Genomic DNA, 23,011 nt, shown 5'->3' with positions numbered 1-23,011 from the left:
ATAACAAAAGAAGAAATGCAAATCTGGAATTATTTTAAATATCGCATATCCAAAACGTAAACAAGACAAGTAAACACTGGGGTTAACAGTCTTATTTCAGTTAGAAACTACGTTGATATGTATAAGCATATCGATGTTGAACCCAAAACCTTTTCCAGTTAACTTTCAGCTCATGAAGAAAGAATGATGAATACAAACCAGGCAAACAAATGAAAACAAACATTTAGCAGAAAATGTGCATTTTAAAAACATTTCATTGTATTGATAAAAAAAATATTAATTTGCTGACATTCTCAAAAGTCACTCAATGTAAATTACAGCTTGTCGCCATTGAAGGCACCTCATTGCAGTCAAATGGTTAAAAACAATTCATGTTTTGAGGTCAGTCAAGAGTTTCATACATTGAATGGCTGCCGAGGTTAGGTTAATGCTTGAACACTTCATTCAGCATTAAACTGCATGCAAAAATAGAGATGAGATGATATCAGAGAATAAAAGTTCATCAGCTGGCTGAAATTGGTTTAACTGAAGCTTTTAGACTGCCTTGTGTGGGTCACTACGCTCATCTCCAACCTAAAAAATGAAATTGTAAACTGTTTCACTTTACAATAACATCTCCTGCGGCTCGCAGTGTGCAGAAAGATAGATACTGGCAGAAGGATCCCAAAAACATTTTACAAACAAAAACCCAAAAGTGTATTCAACCCACCATCTCTATTACATTCACATTTTTAGTCATTTAGCAGATGCTCTTATCCAGAGCGACTTACAGTTAGTGAGTGCATACATTATTTTATTTTTCATACTGGCCCCCCGTGGGAATCGAACCCACAACCCTGGCGTTGCAAACGCCATGCTCTACCAACTGAGCTACATCCCTGCTGGCCATTCCCTCCCCTACCCTGGATGACGCTGGGCCAATTGTGCGCCGCCCCATGGGTCTCCCGGTCACGGCCGGCTACGACAGAGCCTGGATTCGGACCAGGATCTCTAGTGGCACAGCTAGCACTGTGATGCAGTGCCTTAGACCACTGCGCCACTCGGGAGATCATCTGAGATTAGTTGTGATACAAATGTGAATGATAGACTTAAAGCCACTGTCAGTAAAAAGCGTCAACAATCTATGCAATAAATAGCCTAATAAGGGGACATGCCGATATACAGAATTACCAGAACCTACAATTCCCTTGGTTTGACCTTTAAACTCATTTAAGAGTAGCACACAAACAATTGCATTTCTTTCCTGTAACTAAGCACCCGAGAGTACTTTATTTAATAATGTTTCAAACATTGTCGTTGTATGCCTATGTACTGTTTGAGATTTTCTGAACATAATTTGTGAGAAAATACACACATTTACGTGCAACTTAATTTGTGGGAAAAATTGTTTTATTACATTTTAGTCATTTAGCAGACGCTCTTATCCAGAGCGACTTACAGGAGCATTTAGGGTTAAGTGCCTTGCTTAAGGGCACATCGACAGATTTTTCACCTAGTCGGCCCGGGGACTAGAGCCAGCGACCTTTCGGTTACTGGCACAACGCTCTTACCCACTAAGCTACCTGCCACCCTTATTAATGTTAACGCTGTTTTCTATGCTTGATTTCGATTAATACTTTAATACTTTGGGATACTGGTGCACTTTTGGTCAGAAAGGCCCCTTTTTCGTGTAGGCAACAGTACACTATTTTCTTCATAATGCATTTTATATTTCGTAGAGCCTAAATTACACAATTTTCTTCATAAATCATTTAATACATGTTAAAGAGGTTAATGTAAAATAATGAAATGTCGGCTTTCACTTATGGCACTTCCAAGGCCTTTCTATTATGGTTATGTCAATCATATTATATACTTGTTGTAACACGTTCAACCAGTTAGCAAGTCAGAAATGTCCGTTTCCAAGTACCGACTAGCACTTGAATGCTGTATTACATGTCGGAGTTACAACTTCCCATTTTCCACGAGAATGTGAAGTTGGATTGTGTTAAAGTGGTTTTGAAATCGGAACAATTCTTAAACCAATAAGATTGGCAACAACATTTTCACAATTTCTCACTTGTAATTCGAACTTGCAGGGTCATTCAAGTGAAACTTCCCAGTCGGAACTAGGTATTTCCGATAACTCTGATAGCACCCTGAACGCGACATTAATATGTGTGATCGACAACAGTAGGGTCTGGGTCCCGGCGTGTCCAGTCCCCATACCCATTCCATAGGAGTGAGTGTCAGTAGTCTACTATATGTCGGTGCTATGTGAAGTAAGTATGGTGATTATTATTAAGGTTCTGGTCGTCTGAGATACCAACAAGTAAGGCTATACAACATACAATATCAATAAATATATATATTTTCTCCTATTAGTGTATTTGAGTTTGTTCTGTCGTTTCTGGATGATTTAATTGAAATTGCAACCAACTTTCTATGGCTTGTTTTAGATATAGTGATATTTGAGAGATTATTTCATTTCAAATAACTGAAAGTGAGAGGTTGTAATTTGAATTAAGGGGGGAAATGCCATTATTGAACATGTGGTGATTATAACACAAGATTTCACTCTTGACTTTGGCGACTATTATTGCGTGTAAAGGCCGGCAGTGTTTTATTGTTTTGGCCGCGCAGTGTATTATTGCGGGCGCAGGCAAAGTGTATTGTTTTTTGGCGTACAGTGTTTTTTTGGGGCGCACAGTGTATTGTTTTGGGCGCGCAGTGTACTGTTTTGGGTGCGCGGTCAAAAAATAAAAGAAGCAAAGCATCCCTTCCGATAGCCGACAGAGGCCTCCGCAACGGGCCAATCGGGGTGGTGGGGAGATGGTGTCCAATCAGCAGATGCCACTGCCGGCTTTATACATTTCACATGGGCATTTCGAGGCTATACTCCGACTGTCTAAGAAGGAAGCTAGCGCCATGGCCAGAACCAAGCAAACCGCTCGCAAATCCACCCGTGGCAAAGCCTACAGGATGCAGCTCGCCGCCAAGGCTGCGCGCAGGAGAGCCTCCCCGTTACAGGCCCGGCACCGTGTCTCAGAGATATCCATCGTTACCAAAGCTCCACTGAGCTGCTCATCCGCAATGTGCCCTTCCAGCGCCTGGGGAGAAGAATCGCCCTGTTCTTCAAGACCGACCTGCGCTTCCAGAGCTCCGCCGTGATGGCCCTGCAGGAGGCCAGCGAGGCTTACCTGGTCGGTCTGTTCGAGGACACCAAACTGTGTGCCATCCACGCAAAGAGGGTGCATATCGTGCCCTAGGACATCCAGCTGGCCCGCCTTATTTGCAGAGAGCGCGCGTAAATTATGACCTGATCTCCAAAATCCCACCTCAATATTTCCATCAAAAAGGCACAATTGATCTATTTATACGTGGTCCTCTGTAGCTCAATTGGTAGAGCATGGCGCTTGTAACGCCAGGGTAGTGGGTTCCATCCCTGGGACCACCCATACGTAAACATGTATGCGCACATGACTGTAAGTCGCTTTGGATAAAAGCGTCTGCTAAATGGCATATTATTATCATATACGCGCACGTCTATATTTCTCACCATGTATGTTGTTAACTAACCTGTCTAAAAGCTACGTATTGCACGTTTTACTTGCCTGAGGTGTTGAAATAAAAGGCATCAATCCAAATGGATTATCTACAATAGTCAAAGTCGCATGGCCAAATCAGGAAGGCTCCGCGCATGCGTTTCTGTATTCAGCACGGTTGAATGCATTCAGAATCAGAGGTTGAGGATGTGTCTCTCTGGCGGGAGGTAAGTTTGGCTTATATACATACAGAGGTGGGTAGAGTAGCCAAAAATTGTACTCAAGTAAAAATACTGTTACTTCAGAATAATATGACTCAAGTAAAAGTAAAAAGTAGTCATCCAAATAATTACTTGAGTAAGAGTAAAAAAGTACTTGGTGAAAAAACTACTCAAGTACTGAGTAACTGTTGAGGCAACAATCAGACAGACAAAAATACAAAATAATCATCTTTAGGCAAATTATAGTTCATCCAACAATAAAATAAATTAAAATGAATTACAAAATAGCTTAAATTAAAATAATTCAGGTAAATTCAAGTTCTTATCAAATAAAATAATAATAATAAATAAAAAAAATTATAAACACAAGTAACACACATTTCCAAACCTTTATACTTTTTTTTACCAGGCAGAACTAGAATGAGGCAGGCCATAAACTCTCATAAACTGTGTATGTGTGTGTCTCCACAGTGACAGAACAACAGAAGGAAGCGGTCAACATAAAATAATCAATAGGTGTTGATTAGGCCTACTCAGTACCTTTGTATTGCATGGCAAGCAACAGCCCTTTTTCTGTGTGCCTAGAAATGAATACTCTGATCTGTGATTAGGCCACACTGCACATCTCACTGAGCAGAGGAAAAGAGCAGCAATACACATCAACTGAAAAAGCACCAGTCCATGATAGATGGCCAAATAAAACAATATTGCAGGCCTAGTATCCCAGAACACAAATTAAGCTGAATGCATGTTCTCTAAAAGGCATCAGAGGAGAGTGATGTAGTTGTAGATGGGGCATTATGTTTACTTCCAGTTCCAATATCTAACAAAAAAAGTCCCATACCTGCAGGGGACAGACATGAAAGGTACCTCTCCAGCTCTCCTACTTGTGATTTTCCCAACTCCATGGATGCAAAGAAGTCGTCTTCATCAGAGAGGCCGCTGTTTGCGCTGGTGACATCATCCAAGTCGGTGTTGAGGTGATTTCTGATGTAGTCAAGGCCTGTGGGTTTTAGGGCAAGATAAATCGTTTTTCAAACGAATTAAGTCTGCACATTATTCTTACCCTTCTACTGTATAGGCTGTCAAGCTGCTGATGTTTGACATTAAAAGCTACCTGAGCTTCTAACTATATTGCCACCCTGTGGTTTGTCACTGACACACTATAATCCTAAATGACAGTAATATTATACAGAGTTATATAGGTCAATGTCTACTGGTTCACATTTGAATTGATAAACAAGTATATTTACCAGCATTTAAGATGTTCTCCTCTGTGGTCCAGGATGTTCTGAATCTTGGTAGGAGTATTGCTGCTGCAATCAGCTCAGGCTCTTTCATGACGTCTCCAAAACGTTTCTGGATCCCTTGCTGCAGGGCGTGAACAAGAGGTGTACACATTTTGCAAGTTGACTCCAACCTCTTCAGCTTGTCCTGCAACTGGTAAGGTGTTGGCAGCAGGAGGCCCATATGCACAGATGATTCCCCTTGGAGGATATTACTGACCATGGCAACAGGCTTCATCACAGCAGCATACTCAACCAAAAACCCAATTTCAGCTGGATTGAACCTATAAAAGATGTAACGATAAAAAAATTACTTATAGCTATTTCTGGTACAAAGTCTTTATTATGCATTGTACATGTTAAATACACAAATAAATAAAAAATAAAATAAATTTGTTAAATTATTTCATTCAAGTCATCCACAATTGTCACACCACCATGCAAAGAAAACTTAGTTACTTGAGACAAGTGGATTCACCCATTAATCAGCAAGGCTTATTAATTTTTATTATTCTTTTAAAACAAAATATAAATTTTGTCAACTTACATCTTTATCTTTAATGCTGTGCAGACATTGCGAATTGCTTGTTCTCCTTGCTCTCGGTGAATGCGCACAATCCTTTCTACAGCGAGGAACAGGGAGCTCCAGCGTGTCTGATTGGGTCGGAGAAACAGCAGCTTGCATTCACGTTCCACTTTTTCATGATCCATGGTTGACCTGCTGGTTTTATTCCAAAGAGCATGACATTTTGCAAAAGCAGACCGAGACAGACACATGTATTTTGAGGGAAACGCACTGACTATTATTTAATTTGATCAGGGCAGGGCAGCACATACAAACTGCATTTAGTCCAATAAAATACATGATATTATTAGGGTGATAAATAAAAGGCAGTTGCTCCATGACACAAGAGCACTCTCTAGTGGAACAAAAAGCTTACAGCACCTGGTATTCCCAGGCAGTCTCCCATCCAAGTACTAACCAGGCCCAATCCTGCTTAAATTCCGAGATCAGACGAGATCGGGTGTATTCAGGATGGTATGGCTGTAAGCGAGTGAACAACTCTTGGTACACTATATAAAGACATGAACAAAATGTATCAGTGATTCGTATTTCCATGCAACTTAATGAACCGACTAAAAACAAAGGCTGAATGTACTGCCTATATTTTCAGGGAAATGCACTGTCTGTTATTTAATTTGATCAGGTTAGGACAGCACATACAAACTGCATTTAGTCCAATAAAAATACAGGATATTATTAGGGTGATAAATAAAAGGCAGTTGCTCCATGACACATATATTTTGAGGGAAACGCACTGTCTATTATTTAAATGGATCAGGGCAGGGCAGCACATACAAACTGCATTTAGTCCAATAAAATTACATGATATTATTAGGGTGATAAATAAAAGGCAGTTGCTCCATGACACAAGAGCACACTTTGTTTAAGTGGACCTGTGCCTACGGCAGTGGAAACATGGACCCATTTTGGCTGCATTTTGGCTGCTTTAAGTGGGATGGATCAGTGGTGAATTTATGAAATGGAAACACTGTGGTTCAGGGCCCAGTTTTTAAAAGGTTATCTGATAGGATTTTGGCAATCGGATAGGATTAAATCCATAGAAATAGAATCCCATTCAAGTCAATGCTATTCATTCTATTTCTATGCATTTAATCCTATCCGATTGCCGAAATCCGATCAGATACCTTTTGAAAAACTGGGCCCTGGTGATATCAATCTCTCACTTCAGTTTTGACAGGAAGGCGGAGAGACCAGTATTAAGGTTTAGGTGGAAGTCGACCAAGGAAGTATGTTTCCAATCCTTACTGTCCACTAGAAATGTGTTCTATCCTAAAACAGTCAGTGACAGCTGTAACCACGTAGCCATCTGGACAGCACTTGGTCAATAACATTGTTTGTCCAATAGATATCCTATAATAAATGTGGTTTGTCCTTCCTTAACTCTGTTGGCAGTGCCTAGTGGGCCATCATACGTTACCATTGAAGCGTCCCTTTCCTCTTCAAGGGGAGGAGACAACATCAACATCACCTGTACTGTCCCGGGAGAGCCAGAGATGGACGTCAGCTTCACATGGACTTATCCTGGCCAGGTAAACTGGATGTCACCATTTCTCAGTGATGCTTGACCTTGGTGTTTCGTCTCTTCAGCTTGTGAGACACACCACCCGCGTCTTCCAGAGCGTCATGGCCGTCGATGACCTGGAGACCATCGACTTTGGAAGATACATCTGCAGAGCCAAGAACAAGCACGGGGAGATCGCAGTGGCCACCAGCGTCCACTCTAACTAGCTAGACAGCAAGAGAGAACACTTATAACCTGTATAGGCATCATTCCACTTCAGTGGCTACTTCACATTAGGCCTCTTGCAGCTTGAGTAGATTTCATCTATGTTTGCCACTTTGCTGAGGTTGATTGACCAATAAGGCTAGCACAGGGATTATACTAGTTGAGCTATTAGAAAACCACAGTGTCAGTTTGACTAGCTCTGTTATCCAGTCAAAATCTGAATGTAAATATCAATTTAGAAATCTGAATGTATCCAGCTTATGTAGATGCACATTTACTCAATGTGTCGGAGGACATTATTAAAGATATGTCCATACCTTTACCTCCTCTACAATGTATTTATGGTGAAACTCTTATTGGTAGGACAGATGGATCTGTATCCCCACACACCTTTCCCTTCTGCGGGGAAATACATTTTACAATGAAACAATATTGGATGCTTTGTTGGGGGATTTGTCTAAAAGGAAGACCATCATGTGAGAGAAGCCTCTGCTCCCTCTGTCTGGTGTGAAGGGGAATCAAATAGAAACAGTGTGCCCTGCCTCACTCCTAATGGGCTCCGCATGTGGAATGTGAAACTCCGGCCCAGATCTTATTATGGTCCAGTGTAACACACTGACTGCATTTCCCACCTCTCTCTCAACAGAAACGCACTAGGCTGTTGCTGTTTCTTAGAATGATCTATACTGAACTACATGGAAAGTGTTGGTCCCATGTTTCATGCGCTTAAATAAAAGATCCCAGAAATGTTCCATTCGCACAAAAAGCTTATTTCTCTAGAATTTTGTTCACAAATGTGGTTACATCCCTGTTAGCGAGCATTTCTCCTTTGCCAAGATAATCCATCCACCTGACAGGTGTGGCATATCAAGAAGCTGATTAAACAGCATGATCATTACACAGGTGCACCTTGTGCTGGGGACAATAAAAGGCCACTCTAAAATGTGCAGTTTTGTCACACAACACAATGACACAGATTTCTCAAGTTTTGAGGGAGCGTGCAATTGGCATGCTGACTGCAGGAATGTCCACCAGAGCTGTAATTATCTCACTTATTTTCTCCAGTTTATTTGTGTTTATAAACTGGAGTAAATAATTGAAATTGCATACATTGGTTTTGAAATTGCATTGCTGTTCACTGCAATGTTGTTGTTCCCAAAGTATGTCAATCCTGATTAGCCAATGGGCTTTCATGATTTTACAGGAGTTTCATAATATTTGTTCAGCGCAAGACGACCAGCCTCGGCTCTCCCACCAAATTCAAAACCAAGGCAGCACTGAACATCAGCTAGCAAGCCTTTTGTTATAAGTTCAGGGCGCGAAATGTCATCAGCAAAGAAAAATAAGGCAGATGTCCTCTTGGACAAAGGAATATCGATTTGTTTTACTGAAGGACCGGTCTGTTTGAGCTCTCTGTTGTAAAACTGTTGTTTGTCGGACATCAAGTGTATTGATGACGTTGCCATAAATACATATCTTTAATATGAGGTATCAAATATTTATCTTAGAGGGAAAACAAATCCTGGTATTCCTCAGCACTAGTAGAACATGACACATTAATGCTCCTCTCACAGCCAAGACTAAGATCACAGTGGAGGGGAAAGCCATGACTAAGATCACTGTGGAGGGGAAAGCCAAGACTAAGATCACTGTGGAGGGGAAAGCCATGACAGCCAAGACTAAGATCACAGTGGAGGGGAAAAGCAAAGAAGGCTAGAAGTACTAGATGGGATGCTTGTCAGGTGGGGTAAGTATTAGATGGGAGTAGGGGTGTAACGATTCGTTTTAACAACGATTCGATTTGTATCACGATTCGTGGTTGTCGATACGATTCAAGGACGATATTGGTTCATTTAGAATGATACGATCCGAAACGATTCAGTGACTTGAAATCGATTCAGTAACCTTTTAGCCAAAAATTCAACCAGTGTGACTGAAATAAATACCTGGATACTGGACAGTGCAGGTGAAGTTTCCTAGATTCCTGTTTCTTGTAATGGAATCAGGTATCAATTAATTATGAATATAAATAAACAAGTAAACAACAATGAATGGCAAATGCATTCACATTTTATTTGAATAAAGTGCAAACAACACTTTAGGTTGAATTAACAGGAAGTTAAAATTGTCTGATCTCATTTTCAATATTCAATACATTTTCAATAAAAGTACAGTAAGTGCAACCAACATTTCAACAGTAGGTTTACCTGCTACTTCTGCTTTTGTTTTTCAACATAAAAATATTCAATATTAATATCAATCAATCAATCAATTTTATTTTATATAGCCCTTCTTACATCAGCTAATATCTCGAAGTGCTGTACAGAAACCCAGCCTAAAACCCCAAACAGCTAGTAATGCAGGTGTAGAAGCACGGTGGCTAGGAAAAACTCCCTAGAAAGGCAAAACCTAGGAAGAAACCTAGAGAGGAACCAGGCTATGAGGGGTGGCCAGTCCTCTTCTGGCTGTGCCGGGTGGAGATTATAACAGAACCATGCCAAGATGTTCAAAAATAAAGTGCAACCAACATCTCTTCAGGTTGAATTAACAGTAGGTTTACCTGCTACTTCTGCTTTTGTTTTTCAACATGAAAATATTCAATATTAATATCAAAAATAAAGTGCAACCAACATCTCTTCAGGTTGAATAAAGAGTAGGTTTACCTGCTACTTCTGCTTTTGTTTTTCAACATTACAATACAAATACAGTATTAATATCAAAAATAAAGTGCAACCAACATTTCTTCAGGTTGAATGAGCAGTGGATAAACCTGCTACTACTCTCATTTTAATAAACAAACAATATTCAACAAAAGATCAAGTGTAACCTACTAGGCTACTCTTCAATGACTACAGATTTTTTTTCAAAAATATCAACTGATCAACATGATCTGGCCGCAGAACACTTCTCTGTGCGTTCACTATGTCGCCAGCAGTACTAAAAACTCGTTCTGCTGGCACACTGGTGCCTGGAATGCACAGGTACCGTTTAGCAAGGGTGGAAAGTACAGGTAGCTCATTCTCCTGAGATCTCCACCACTTCATGGCATTTTCAGTCAAAGGCAACGCATCTTTTGCTCGGTACCTTAACACCTCTGCTCTGGCTGTCTCGCTTGTGGATTTTCTTTCTCTTTGGGTGAAGGAATCGCCAAACAGCGCATCTAAGGCTTTCTTCTTACAAGGAGGTGACTCATTTGGAGCTACAATATAAGAAATATATTTCAAAATATAGTCATGTTTCTCATTAATACAAAACAACAACAATCTTTTATTGGTATCACATGAAACACACCTGTGGTCTCTTCATTGAATCCTGACAGCTTTGTGCTTGAGCTTCCCTCGTCTTCCTCCTGATTTCCCATTGCTTGCATCTATTGATGTAAGAATGTGTGAACTGTTCAAATTTCTGCTCTGTAATACTGCACACATAAATTTAGAGGAAGATAAAGAACAGATGAGATTTGAGAGAGGACAAATGAAAGGGGAGAAGAGAAAAGAGCAGAGGAAAGAGGAGAGAAGAGTTACCTGGTGGGACACTTCTGCCTCTAAAACCAGTTTTGTGTAGACCTGTTCTCTGTCCTCTTTTTCCAGGTAGGGCAGTTCTTTAAATCACGGGTCCAACGCTGATGCTGTTTAAAGAACAAGAATATTGCATTCATTGCATAATTAAATTAAGTTGACCTGAAATTGCAAGTGATGACCACCTCCTCATACACAAAATAATCAGAAGATTAAACTTTAGTATGTTTAAAAGAAATGTGGCACAGTGATGATGTAAAGCCACCATGAACTAAGAATTTCTTGTTTACTTTTCCATATGAAAAAACAACTCAAATTCAAACTTGAAAACGCAAAGGTGTGGCATTTTACAAATTAATACAGTCTAATAACCTAAAATATTAACCAAGTTGATTTTAATTAAGACTCCAAATTAATTACCTATGTTGAGAGCATCTTGGGTGCCTCTGTAGCGTGTGGAGAGGTCACTGGCCATCACCCTCTTAATCTCTGCAACCAGGGTTGAGTCGTCTTCGCATGGCTGTAGGTGTTTCAGCAGTTTTGCTTGAAGAGGAGCAATTACAGAGAGAGTTGGCTGGTCTTCTTCACACATCACAGTGGTTGCCATTTTGACAGGACCCATCAACTGAACAATGTCATCCATGTTGGCAATATCACTCTCACTCAGCGTGCCTACATCTGTGACCCCCTTTCGTAGATCCTTGGACATCAGAGTTGCCATTATAGCTGGCTGTTGTTCCAAAAAACGTTCAAGCATTTCGAATGAACTGTTCCATCTGGTGATTATGTCTTGGATCAGTTTATGTTTTGGTGAATCCATCAGTTTGTTTTTCCTGTAGGGTGTGACATGCAATCGGGCTGCGGTGAAAATATCCAACAATTTTTCGCACTTTCCCCAACAACCTGGAAGCACGGTCCACCCCCAAACCCTTCTGCGAGGCAAGGTTGAGTGTATGTGCGAAGCAGGTAATGTGTGGACTGAACTGGGCTTCTGCACCGGCCACAATCATATTCCTGGCGTTATCTGTGACGATGGCAGGATTCTTGTCGTAGATTTTCCACTCCATGCAGGCTTCACGCAGTAACGCGCCAATATTTTTACCAGTATGGGCTTCATTTAAAACTCTGGTTAGCAGATCAAAGGTCTTCATTTTCCACTCCGGATCAATGTGATGAGAGGTAATTGTCACATACCCTTGATTTGAGCATGACGTCCAGCCATCTGTCGTTATCGCTACTCATTCAGCTTGAGAAAGCGACAGCTTCACATCATTCTTAGTACTTTCGTACAATGCAGGAATAACCTTTTCTGAGATGTGTTGTCGGCTTGGTATTGTGTACCTTGGCTCCAATGTTTGAATCATTTCACGGAATCCCGGATTTTCAACCACACTGTAGGGTCGCATGTCTTTGCAGATAAACTTGGCAATTGTTGCCGTGATGTTTTTCGCCCGAGCTGAGTTTTGGCCTAGTCTCTGACTAAACATGCAGGCGAGACCTGAGGCTTCTCCAGAGTTTACTTTACCTTTCGCTGCTGTAGCAGCGGGAACGCTGCAAGAGGTGCCTGGACGGTCGGTGTTGTGTGAAATCCCATGGCGCCTTAGTAGGTGGTTGGAGAGATTTGTCGTGTTGCCGTTGTACTTTACTTGACCTTTACATATCCTACAAACAGCGAGCGACTTATTTAGAACATCTCTGTCTTTGCAAAAGCCAAAGTGTTTCCACACCCAATGGTGGCTTGATAATTTCTCGCTCGTCGGCTTCTGGCTCGTAGGCAGACTGAATCGAGTAATGTTTAAAGCCTTTATCATTAAAAGTGCTAAGAAAAAACATCCATATAAAGTCTGACGTGCTTAAATCCAATGGGTTATTTCCTAGTATCGATACAATCGATTTATTACATTTTAAAACGATGTTAGATTGATATATGTTGTCCAAAAGGCCAACTCGCCGAGCACAGATCGATGTAGTTGGATCATAAGAATATAAATCGATACATCGATGTAGTAGATGGATCGTTACACCCCTAGATGGGAGGCTTGTCAGGTGGGGTAAGTACTAGATGGGAGGCTTGTCAGGTGGGGTAAGTACTAGATGGGAGGAGAGAACAGGTTGAGGCATGTTTGCTGAGATTTAATGAAAAGTAGTCCCCTAGCAACTACCCACTCGGCAACAACGAACAACAAATGTCTCTTTCTGCCAGTGAACGTTGACTTTCACATAGATTTACCCCATATCATTATAGATCCAATTATAAGACTATCATTATCAAAATCATCTGTGCAGGATAGAGGGAAGACTAGGTGAAAATAAAACAACAAAAACTACCATCGTTACCAATATATACAGTGGGGAGAACAAGTATTTGATACACTGCCGATTTTGCAGGTTTTCCTACTTACAAAGCATGTAGAGGTCTGTCATTTTTATCATCGGGACACTTCAACTGTGAGAGACGGAATCTAAAACAAAAATCCAGAAAATCACATGATTTTTAAGTAATTCATTTGCATTTTATTGCATGACATAAGTATTTGATCACCTACCAACCAGTAAGAATTCCGGCTCTCACAGACCTGTTATTTTTTCTTTAAGAAGCCCTCCTGTTCGCCACTCATTACCTGTATTAACTGCACCTGTTTGAACTCGTTACCTGTATAAAAGACACCTGTCCACATACTCAATCAAACAGACTCCAACCTCTCCACAATGGCCAAGACCAGAGAGCTGTGTAAGGACATCAGGGATAAAATTGTAGACCTGCACAAGGCTGGGATGGGCTACAGGACAATAGGCAAGCAGCTTGGTGAGAAGGCAACAACTGTTGGCGCAATTATTAGAAAATGGAAGAAGTTCAAGATGACGGTCAATCACCCTCGGTCTGGGGCTCCATGCAAGATCTCACCTCGTGGGGCATCAATGATCATGAGGAAGGTGAGGGATCAGCCCAGAACTACACGGCAGGACCTGGTCAATGACCTGAAGAGAGCTGGGACCACAGTCTCAAAGAAAACCATTAGTAACACACTACGCCGTCATGGAATAAAATCCTGCAGCGCACGCAAGGTCCCCCTGCTCAAGCCAGCGCATGTCCAGGCCCGTCTGAAGTTTGCCAATGACCATCTGGATGATCCAGAGGAGGAATGGGAGAAGGTCATGTGGTCTGATGAGACAAAAATATAGCTTTTTGGTCTAAACTCCACTCGCCGTGTTTGGAGGAAGAAGAAGGATGAGTACAACCCCAAGAACACCATCCCAACCGTGAAGCATGGAGGTGGAAACTCGCTCTGGATAAGAGCGTCTGCTAAATGACTAAAATGTAAATGTGAATGAAACATCATTCTTTGGGGATGCTTTTCTGCAAAGGGGACAGGACGACTGCATCGTATTGAGGGGAGGATGGATGGGGCCATGTATCGCGAGATCTTGGCCAACAACCTCCTTCCCTCAGTAAGAGCATTGAAGATGGGTCGTGGCTGGGTCTTCCAGCACGACAACGACCAGAAACACACAGCCAGGGCAACTAAGGAGTGGCTCCGTAAGAAGCATCTCAAGGTCCTGGAGTGGCCTAGCCAGTCTCCAGACCTGAACACAATAGAAAATCTTAGGAGGGAGCTGAAAGTCTGTATTGCCCAGCGACAGCCCCGAAACCTGAAGGATCTGGAGAAGGTCTGTATGGAGGAGTGGGCCAAAATCCCTGCTGCAGTGTGTGCAAACCTGGTCAAGACCTACAGGAAACGTATGATCTCTGTAATTGCAAACAAAGGTTTCTGTACCAAATATTAAGTTCTGCTTTTCTGATGTATCAAATACTTATGTCATGCAATAAAATGCAAATTAATTACTTAAAAATCATACAATGTGATTTTCTGGATTTTTGTTTTAGATTCCGTCTCTCACAGTTGAAGTGTACCGATGATAAAAATTACAGACCTCTACAAGCTTTGTAAGTAGGAAAACCTGCAAAATCGGCAGTGTATCAAATACTTGTTCTCCCCACTGTAAGTGTTAATTTGAACTCCATGACGCTGAACTCCATGACGCTGAACTCCATGAGGCTGAACTCCATGACGCTGAACTCCATGACGCTGAACTCCATGAGGCTGAACTCCATTACGCTGAACTCCATGACGCTGAACTCCATGAGGCTGAACTCCATTACGCTGAACTCCATGACGCTGAACTCCATGACGCTGAACTCCATGACGCTGAACTCCATGACGCTGAACTCCATGACGCTGAACTCCATGAGGCTGAACTCCATGACGCTGAACTCCATGATGCTGAACTCCATGAGGCTGAACTCCATGACGCTGAACTCCATGAGGCTGAACTCCATGAGGCTGAACTCCATTACGCTGAACTCCATGAGGCTGAACTCCATGACGCTGAACTCCATGACGCTGAACTCCATTACGCTGAACTCCATGACGCTGAACTCCATGACGCTGAACTCCATGACACTGAACTCCATTACACTGAACTCCATTACACTGAATGGGAAATTGATGTCACAGATTTGACCTATGTGAAATGAAGAAAATGGAATAAGAGTTTTAAATGTTTAAATGGTATTTGAATAAATACAATAAACAAAGTTTGGCCTAAGTTTATTCACCTCTATTTCTGGAAATACACATGGAAATAATTTAGACCTAATGTCACACATTGACATTTTGGCACAACGATGAAAAGTATGTTGATACCTGCTTGTCGAACATCTCATTCTATAATCATGGCATTAATATGGAGTTGGTCCCCCCTTTGCTGCTATAACAGCCTCCACTCTTCTGGGAAGACTTTCCACTAGATGTTGGAACATTGCTGTGGGGACTTGTTTTCATTCAGCCACAAGCATTAGTGAGGTCGGGCACTGATGTTGGGCGATTAGGCCTGGCTCACAGTCGGCGTTCCAAATCATCCCAAAGGTGTTAGATGGGGTTGAGGTCAGGGCTCTGTGCAGGCCAGTCAAGTTCTTCCACACCGACCTCGACAAACCATTTCTGTATGGACCTCGCTTTGTGCACGGGGGCATTGTCATGCTGAAACAGGAAAGGGCCTTCCCCAAACTGTTGCCACAAAGTTAGAAGCACAGAATCGTCTAGAATGTAATTGTATGCCGTAGCGTTACAATTTCCCTTCACTGGAACTAAGGGGCCTAGCCCGAACCATGAAAAACAGCCCCCGACCATTATTCCTCCTCCACCAAACTTTACAGTAGGCACTCTGCAAGGTGGGCAGGTAGCGTTTTCCTGGCATCCGCCAAACCCAGATTCGTCCGTCGGACTGCCAGATGGTGAAGCGTGATTCATCACTCCAGAGAACGCGTTTCCACTGCTCCAGAGTCCAATGGCGGCGAGCTTTACACCACTCCAGGCGATGCTTGGCATTGGTGATCTTAGGCTTGTGTGCGGCTGCTCGGCCATGGAAACCCATTTCATGAAGACTCCCGACGAACAGTTCTTGTTCTGACGCTGCTTCCAGAGGCAGTTTGGAACTCGGTAGTGAGTGATGCAACCGAGGACAGACGATTTTTACTCGCTACGCGCTTCAGCACTCGGCGGTCCCGTTCTGTGAGCTTGTGTGGCCTACCACTTCGCGGCTGAGCCGTTGTTGCTCCTAGACATTTCCACTCCACAATAACAGCACTTACAGTTGACAAGGCCAGCTCTAGCATGGCGAACTGACTTGTTGGAAAGGTGGCATCCTGTGACGGTGCCACGTTGAAAGTCGCGGAGCTCTTCAGTAAGGCCATTCTACTGCCAACGTTTGTTTTTATGGAGATTGCATGGCGGTGTGCTCGATTTGTATACACCTGTCAGCAACGGGTGTGGCTGAAATGGCCGAATCCACAAATGTGAAAGTGTCCACATACTTTTGTGTATATGTAATGTAGATCACACATTGTTAATGGAATAACGCTTTACACAAAGGTAAAAAGTTAGATCATTAGCATAAGAGCAAATTACCACATTCATTATTTAACCTTTATTTAACAAGAACAAATTCTTATTTACAATGACGGCCTACCCCTGGCCAAACCCGGACGACGCTGGGCCAATTGTGCGCCGAAACACGTCAAACCAAAAACACGTCAGCCCACACAAATCAAAACCTGATTTTAATATCATTCAAAGGTCTCTTCAGCGCTCCAACGGCATAACGACAGCCTTAAATGTTTAACTTCAGTCAGTTGGCTTGCCCGGGTTGAGACTTGAGAAAGTAGCAGCGCTTCAGTGTTAAGCGTGCAGCCCAAATGGCACCCCATGGGCCCTGGTCAATAGTAGTGCACTATAAAGGGAATAGGGCATGTTTGCTGAGATTTAATGAAAAGTAGTCCCCTCGGCAACAACAAACAACAAATGTCTCTTTCTGCCGGTGAACGTTGACTTTCACATAGATTTACCCCATATCATTATAGATCCAATTATAAGACTATCATTATCAAAATCATCTGTGCAGGATAGAGGGAAGACTAGGTGAAAAATAAAACAACAAAAACTACCATAGTTCCCAATATATAAGTGTTATTTTGATAGACATACTTTATTCAAATCAAACTAATAAAATAAAGTGAATATATCACTGCTAACAGAATTTGATCCATTTGAAACCCTAGATAGAACACATCAGGAGATTATTATCACTATAAATCCATCACAAATCAACAACTGGCACCTTGCTTGGTAGAGTCAAGACACTCAGACCGTTCAGAAATAAAACCACTTCCAAATAAACAATGAAACATATATACACATTTATTAATTCTGAGGTATGGTGTTTTGGATCAGGGAGTGGGTGTAGCTATAGGTTACATCCTAAACGGCACCCTATTCCCTATGTAGTGCACTACTTTAGACCAGAGAATGGCACCCTATTCCCTATATAGTGCACTACTTTTGACCGGAGCCCTATGGGCCATGGTTGAAAGTAGTGCACTACATAGGGAATAGACTTCTATTTGGGATGCCAGCCAGTCTAGCCGATAGCCGTCCTCAGCTGAGATAAATGAAGACGACGGACTGGATGTGCTCCCTGCAGACTGGACACAGCTTGTTCCTCTTCTTCAGTTTCTTGGCGCAGGTGTAACAGGCCATGAGGTGTCCGGTGCGTCCGTGTACAATGCAGCCGTTCTTGGGCCTGGTCTGACAGATGACGCAGGGCTCCAGGCAGCTGGCGGGGAGGTGAGCCTCCTGGCTGTTGAAGCGCTCCAGGTCTGGTGCCATCACTTCCTGGCTGAAGGGGGCGCTAGAGGACGAGCCTGAGCCTACACCACTGGAAGAAGAAGAAGAGGTGGAGGGCTGGGAGGAGCAGGCTGACTCTTTGGAATCGGGGCCAGAGACGGACACCAATTCCTGGGAGTCTTTGAGGAGGGGAAGGGGCGACTGGGCTCTCTTCCCGTCTGGGACATCCAGTCCTTCAGCCTCGGTCTCGTCTGTCTCTGTCGGGGCTGGGGAAAGCTTGGGGGACGAAGGTTTGAGGTTGGTGGTGGTGGTGGTGGTGATAGCAGAGTTGCTGTCAGACTGGGGAAACCAGTCCTTTCTTAGCTTCCAGCAGCGGTTGCAGTTACGGGGCAGGGGAGGGTTCAACTCCTCACACTTCGAGCACTTCCAGTAGTCCTGAAACACAACAGACGACACCGCTAGATTAGACAGACGACACCGCTAGATTAGACAGACGACACCGCTAGATTAGACAGACGACACCGCTAGATTAGACAGACGACACCGCTAGATTAGACAGACGACACCGCTAGATTAGACAGACGACACCGCTAGATTAGACAGACGACACCACTAGATTAGACAGACGACACCGCTAGACTAGACAGACGACACCGCTAGACTAGACAGACGACACCGCTAGATTAGACAGACGACACCGCTAGATTAGACAGACGACACCGCTAGATTAGATTAGACAGACGACACCGCTAGATTAGATTAGACAGACGACACCGCTAGATTAGACAGAAGACACCGCTAGATTAGATTAGACAGACGACACCGCTAGATTAGATTAGACAGACGACACCGCTAGATTAGACAGACGACAGCGCTAGATTAGATTAGACAGACGACACCGCTAGATTAGATTAGACAGACGACACCGCTAGATTAGACAGACGACAACGCTAGATTAGATTAGACAGACGACACGGCTAGATTAGACAGACGACAGCGCTAGATTAGATTAGACAGACGACACCGCTAGATTAGACAGACGACAGCGCTAGATTAGATTAGACAGACGACACCGCTAGATTAGATTAGACAGACGACACCGCTAGATTAGATTAGACAGACGACACCGCTAGATTAGACAGACGACACCGCTAGATTAGACAGACGACAGCGCTAGATTAAACAACAGCGCTAGATTAGACAACAGACATTACAACTAGATTAAACAACAGATAATAGAGCTAAATTGGACGACACCGCTAGATTAGACAACAGGCCATACAACTAGATTAGACAACAGGCCATACAGCTAGATTAGACAACAGGCCATACAGCTAGATTAGACAACAGGCCATACAACTAGATTAGACAACAGGCCATACAACTAGATTAGACAACAGGCCATACAGCTAGATTAGACAACAGGCCATACAGCTAGATTAGACAACAGGCCATACAACTAGATTAGACAACAGGCAATACAACTAGATTAGACAACAGGCCATACAACTAGATTATACAACAGGCCATACAGCTAGATTAGACAACAGGCAATACAACTAGATTAGACAACAGGCCATACAACTAGATTATACAACAGGCCATACAGCTAGATTATACAACAGGCCATACAGCTAGATTAGACAACAGGCAATACAACTAGATTAGACAACAGGCCATACAACTAGATTATACAACAGGCCATACAGCTAGATTATACAACAGGCCATACAGCTAGATTAGACAACAGGCAATACAACTAGATTAGACAACAGGCCATACAACTAGATTATACAACAGGCCATACAGCTAGATTAGACAACACCACTAGATTAGACAACAGGCCATACAACTAGATTAGACAACAGGCCATACAGCTAGATTAGACAACAGGCCATACAACTAGATTAGACAACAGGCAATACAACTAGATTAGACAACAGGCCATACAACTAGATTATACAACAGGCCATACAGCTAGATTAGACAACAGGCAATACAACTAGATTAGACAACAGGCCATACAACTAGATTATACAACAGGCCATACAGCTAGATTATACAACAGGCCATACAGCTAGATTAGACAACAGGCAATACAACTAGATTAGACAACAGGCCATACAACTAGATTATACAACAGGCCATACAGCTAGATTATACAACAGGCCATACAGCTAGATTAGACAACAGGCAATACAACTAGATTAGACAACAGGCCATACAACTAGATTATACAACAGGCCATACAGCTAGATTAGACAACACCACTAGATTAGACAACAGGCCATACAACTAGATTAGACAACAGGCCATACAACTAGATTAGACAACAGGCCATACAACTAGATTAGACAACAGGCCATACAGCTAGATTAGACAACAGGCCATACAACTAGATTAGACAACAGGCCATACAACTAGATTAGACAACACCACTAGATTAGACAACAGGCCATACAACTAGATTAGACAACAGGCCATACAGCTAGATTAGACAACAGGCCATACAACTAGATTAGACAACAGGCCATACAGCTAGATTAGACAACAGGCCATACAACTGGATTAGACAACAGGCCATACAACTAGATTAGACAACAGGCCATACAGCTAGATTAGACAACAGGCCATACAACTAGATTAGACAACAGGCCATACAACTAGATTAGACAACAGGCCATACAACTAGATTAGACAACAGGCCATACAACTAGATTAGACAACACCACTAGATTAGACAACAGGCCATACAACTAGATTAGACAACAGGCCATACAACTAGATTAGACAACACCACTAGATTAGACAACAGGCCATACAACTAGATTATACAACAGGCCATACAACTAGATTAGACAACAGGCCATACAACTAGATTAGACAACAGGCCATACAACTAGATTATACAACAGGCCATACAACTAGATTAGACAACAGGCCATACAACTAGATTAGACAACAGGCCATACAACTAGATTAGACAACAGGCAATACAACTAGATTAGACAACAGGCCATACAACTAGATTAGACAACAGGCCATACAACTAGATTAGACAACACCACTAGATTAGACAACAGGCCATACAACTAGATTAGATAACAGGCCATACAGCTAGATTAGACAACAGGCCATACAACTAGATTAGACAACAGGCCATACAACTAGATTAGACAACAGGCCATACAACTAGATTAGACAACAGGCCATACAACTAGATTAGACAACAGGCAATACAGCTAGATTAGACAACTGGCAATACAACTAGATTAGACAACAGGCCATACAGCTAGATTAGACAACAGGCCATACAACTAGATTAGACAACAGGCCATACAACTAGATTAGACAACAGGCCATACAACTAGATTAGACAACAGGCCATACAGCTAGATTAGACAACAGGCCATACAACTAGATTAGACAACAGGCCATACAGCTAGATTAGACAACAGGCCATACAACTAGATTAGACAACAGGCCATACAACTAGATTAGACAACAGGCCATACAGCTAGATTAGACAACAGGCCATACAACTAGATTAGACAACAGGCCATACAACTAGATTAGACAACAGGCCATACAACTAGATTAGACAACAGGCCATACAACTAGATTAGACAACACCACTAGATTAGACAACAGGCCATACAACTAGATTAGACAACAGGCCATACAACTAGATTAGACAACACCACTAGATTAGACAACAGGCCATACAACTAGATTATACAACAGGCCATACAACTAGATTAGACAACAGGCCATACAACTAGATTAGACAACAGGCCATACAACTAGATTATACAACAGGCCATACAACTAGATTAGACAACAGGCCATACAACTAGATTAGACAACAGGCCATACAACTAGATTAGACAACAGGCCATACAACTAGATTAGACAACAGGCCATACAACTAGATTAGACAACAGGCCATACAACTAGATTAGACAACACCACTAGATTAGACAACAGGCCATACAACTAGATTAGATAACAGGCCATACAGCTAGATTAGACAACAGGCCATACAACTAGATTAGACAACAGGCCATACAACTAGATTAGACAACAGGCCATACAACTAGATTAGACAACAGGCAATACAGCTAGATTAGACAACTGGCAATACAGCTAGATTAGACAACAGGCCATACAACTAGATTAGACAACAGGCCATACAACTAGATTAGACAACACCACTAGATTAAACAACAGGCCATACAACTAGATTAGACAACAGGCAATACAGCTAGATTAGACAACAGGCCATACAGCTAGATTAGACAACAGACACTACAACTAGATTAGACAACAGGCCATACAACTAGATTAGACAACAGGCCATACAACTAGATTAGACAACAGGCCATACAACTAGATTAGACAACAGGCCATACAACTAGATTAGACAACAGGCAATACAGCTAGATTAGACAACAGGCAATACAACTAGATTAGACAACAGGCAATACAGCTAGATTATACAACAGGCCATACAGCTAGATTAGACAACACCACTAGATTAGACAACAGGCCATACAACTAGATTAGACAACAGGCCATACAACTAGATTAGACAACAGGCAATACAACTAGATTATACAACAGGCCATACAGCTAGATTAGACAACACCAATAGATTAGACAACAGGCCATACAACTAGATTATACAACAGGCCATACAGCTAGATTATACAACAGGCCATACAGCTAGATTAGACAACAGGCAATACAACTAGATTAGACAACAGGCAATACAGCTAGATTAGACAACACCACTAGATTAGACAACAGGCCATACAACTAGATTAGACAACAGGCCATACAACTAGATTAGACAACAGGCCATACAGCTAGATTATACAACAGGCCATACAGCTAGATTAGACAACACCAATAGATTAGACAACATGCCATACAGCTAGCTTATACAACAGGCCATACAGCTAGA

The 23,011-nt window shown here is 42.2% G+C and overlaps 1 protein-coding gene and 1 long non-coding RNA gene across 2 annotated transcripts in view; both read right to left on the bottom strand.

The window, feature by feature from the left end:
- Positions 1-9,876: 9,876 nt before the first annotated feature.
- On the bottom strand, positions 9,877-12,718 carry LOC311123890. Its single transcript, XR_014612659.1, has 4 exons — positions 11,282-12,718; positions 10,868-10,971; positions 10,635-10,713; positions 9,877-10,542 (listed from the first exon to the last, which is right to left on the bottom strand). It is a non-coding gene; the product is annotated as an uncharacterized lncRNA (long non-coding RNA).
- A 4,116-nt stretch (positions 12,719-16,834) lies between these two features.
- Positions 16,835-23,011, bottom strand: part of LOC311123896 (E3 ubiquitin-protein ligase Mdm2-like) — a 142,933-nt gene continuing 136,756 nt past the window's right edge. The window contains exon 11 of the mRNA XM_084198112.1: positions 16,835-18,480. Coding sequence (XP_084054238.1) covers positions 17,857-18,480 — 624 coding nt within the window. The 3' untranslated portion in view covers positions 16,835-17,856. The remainder of the gene's footprint in view (positions 18,481-23,011) is intronic.

The sequence above is a fragment of the Coregonus lavaretus genome (genome assembly GCF_964263955.1).
Source record: "Coregonus lavaretus genome assembly, contig: HAP1_SCAFFOLD_509, whole genome shotgun sequence".
Taxonomy (NCBI): Eukaryota; Metazoa; Chordata; class Actinopteri; order Salmoniformes; family Salmonidae; genus Coregonus; species Coregonus lavaretus.
Note: the sequence above shows the minus strand (reverse complement) of the source record. Positions and strands in the feature narration are given on the sequence as shown.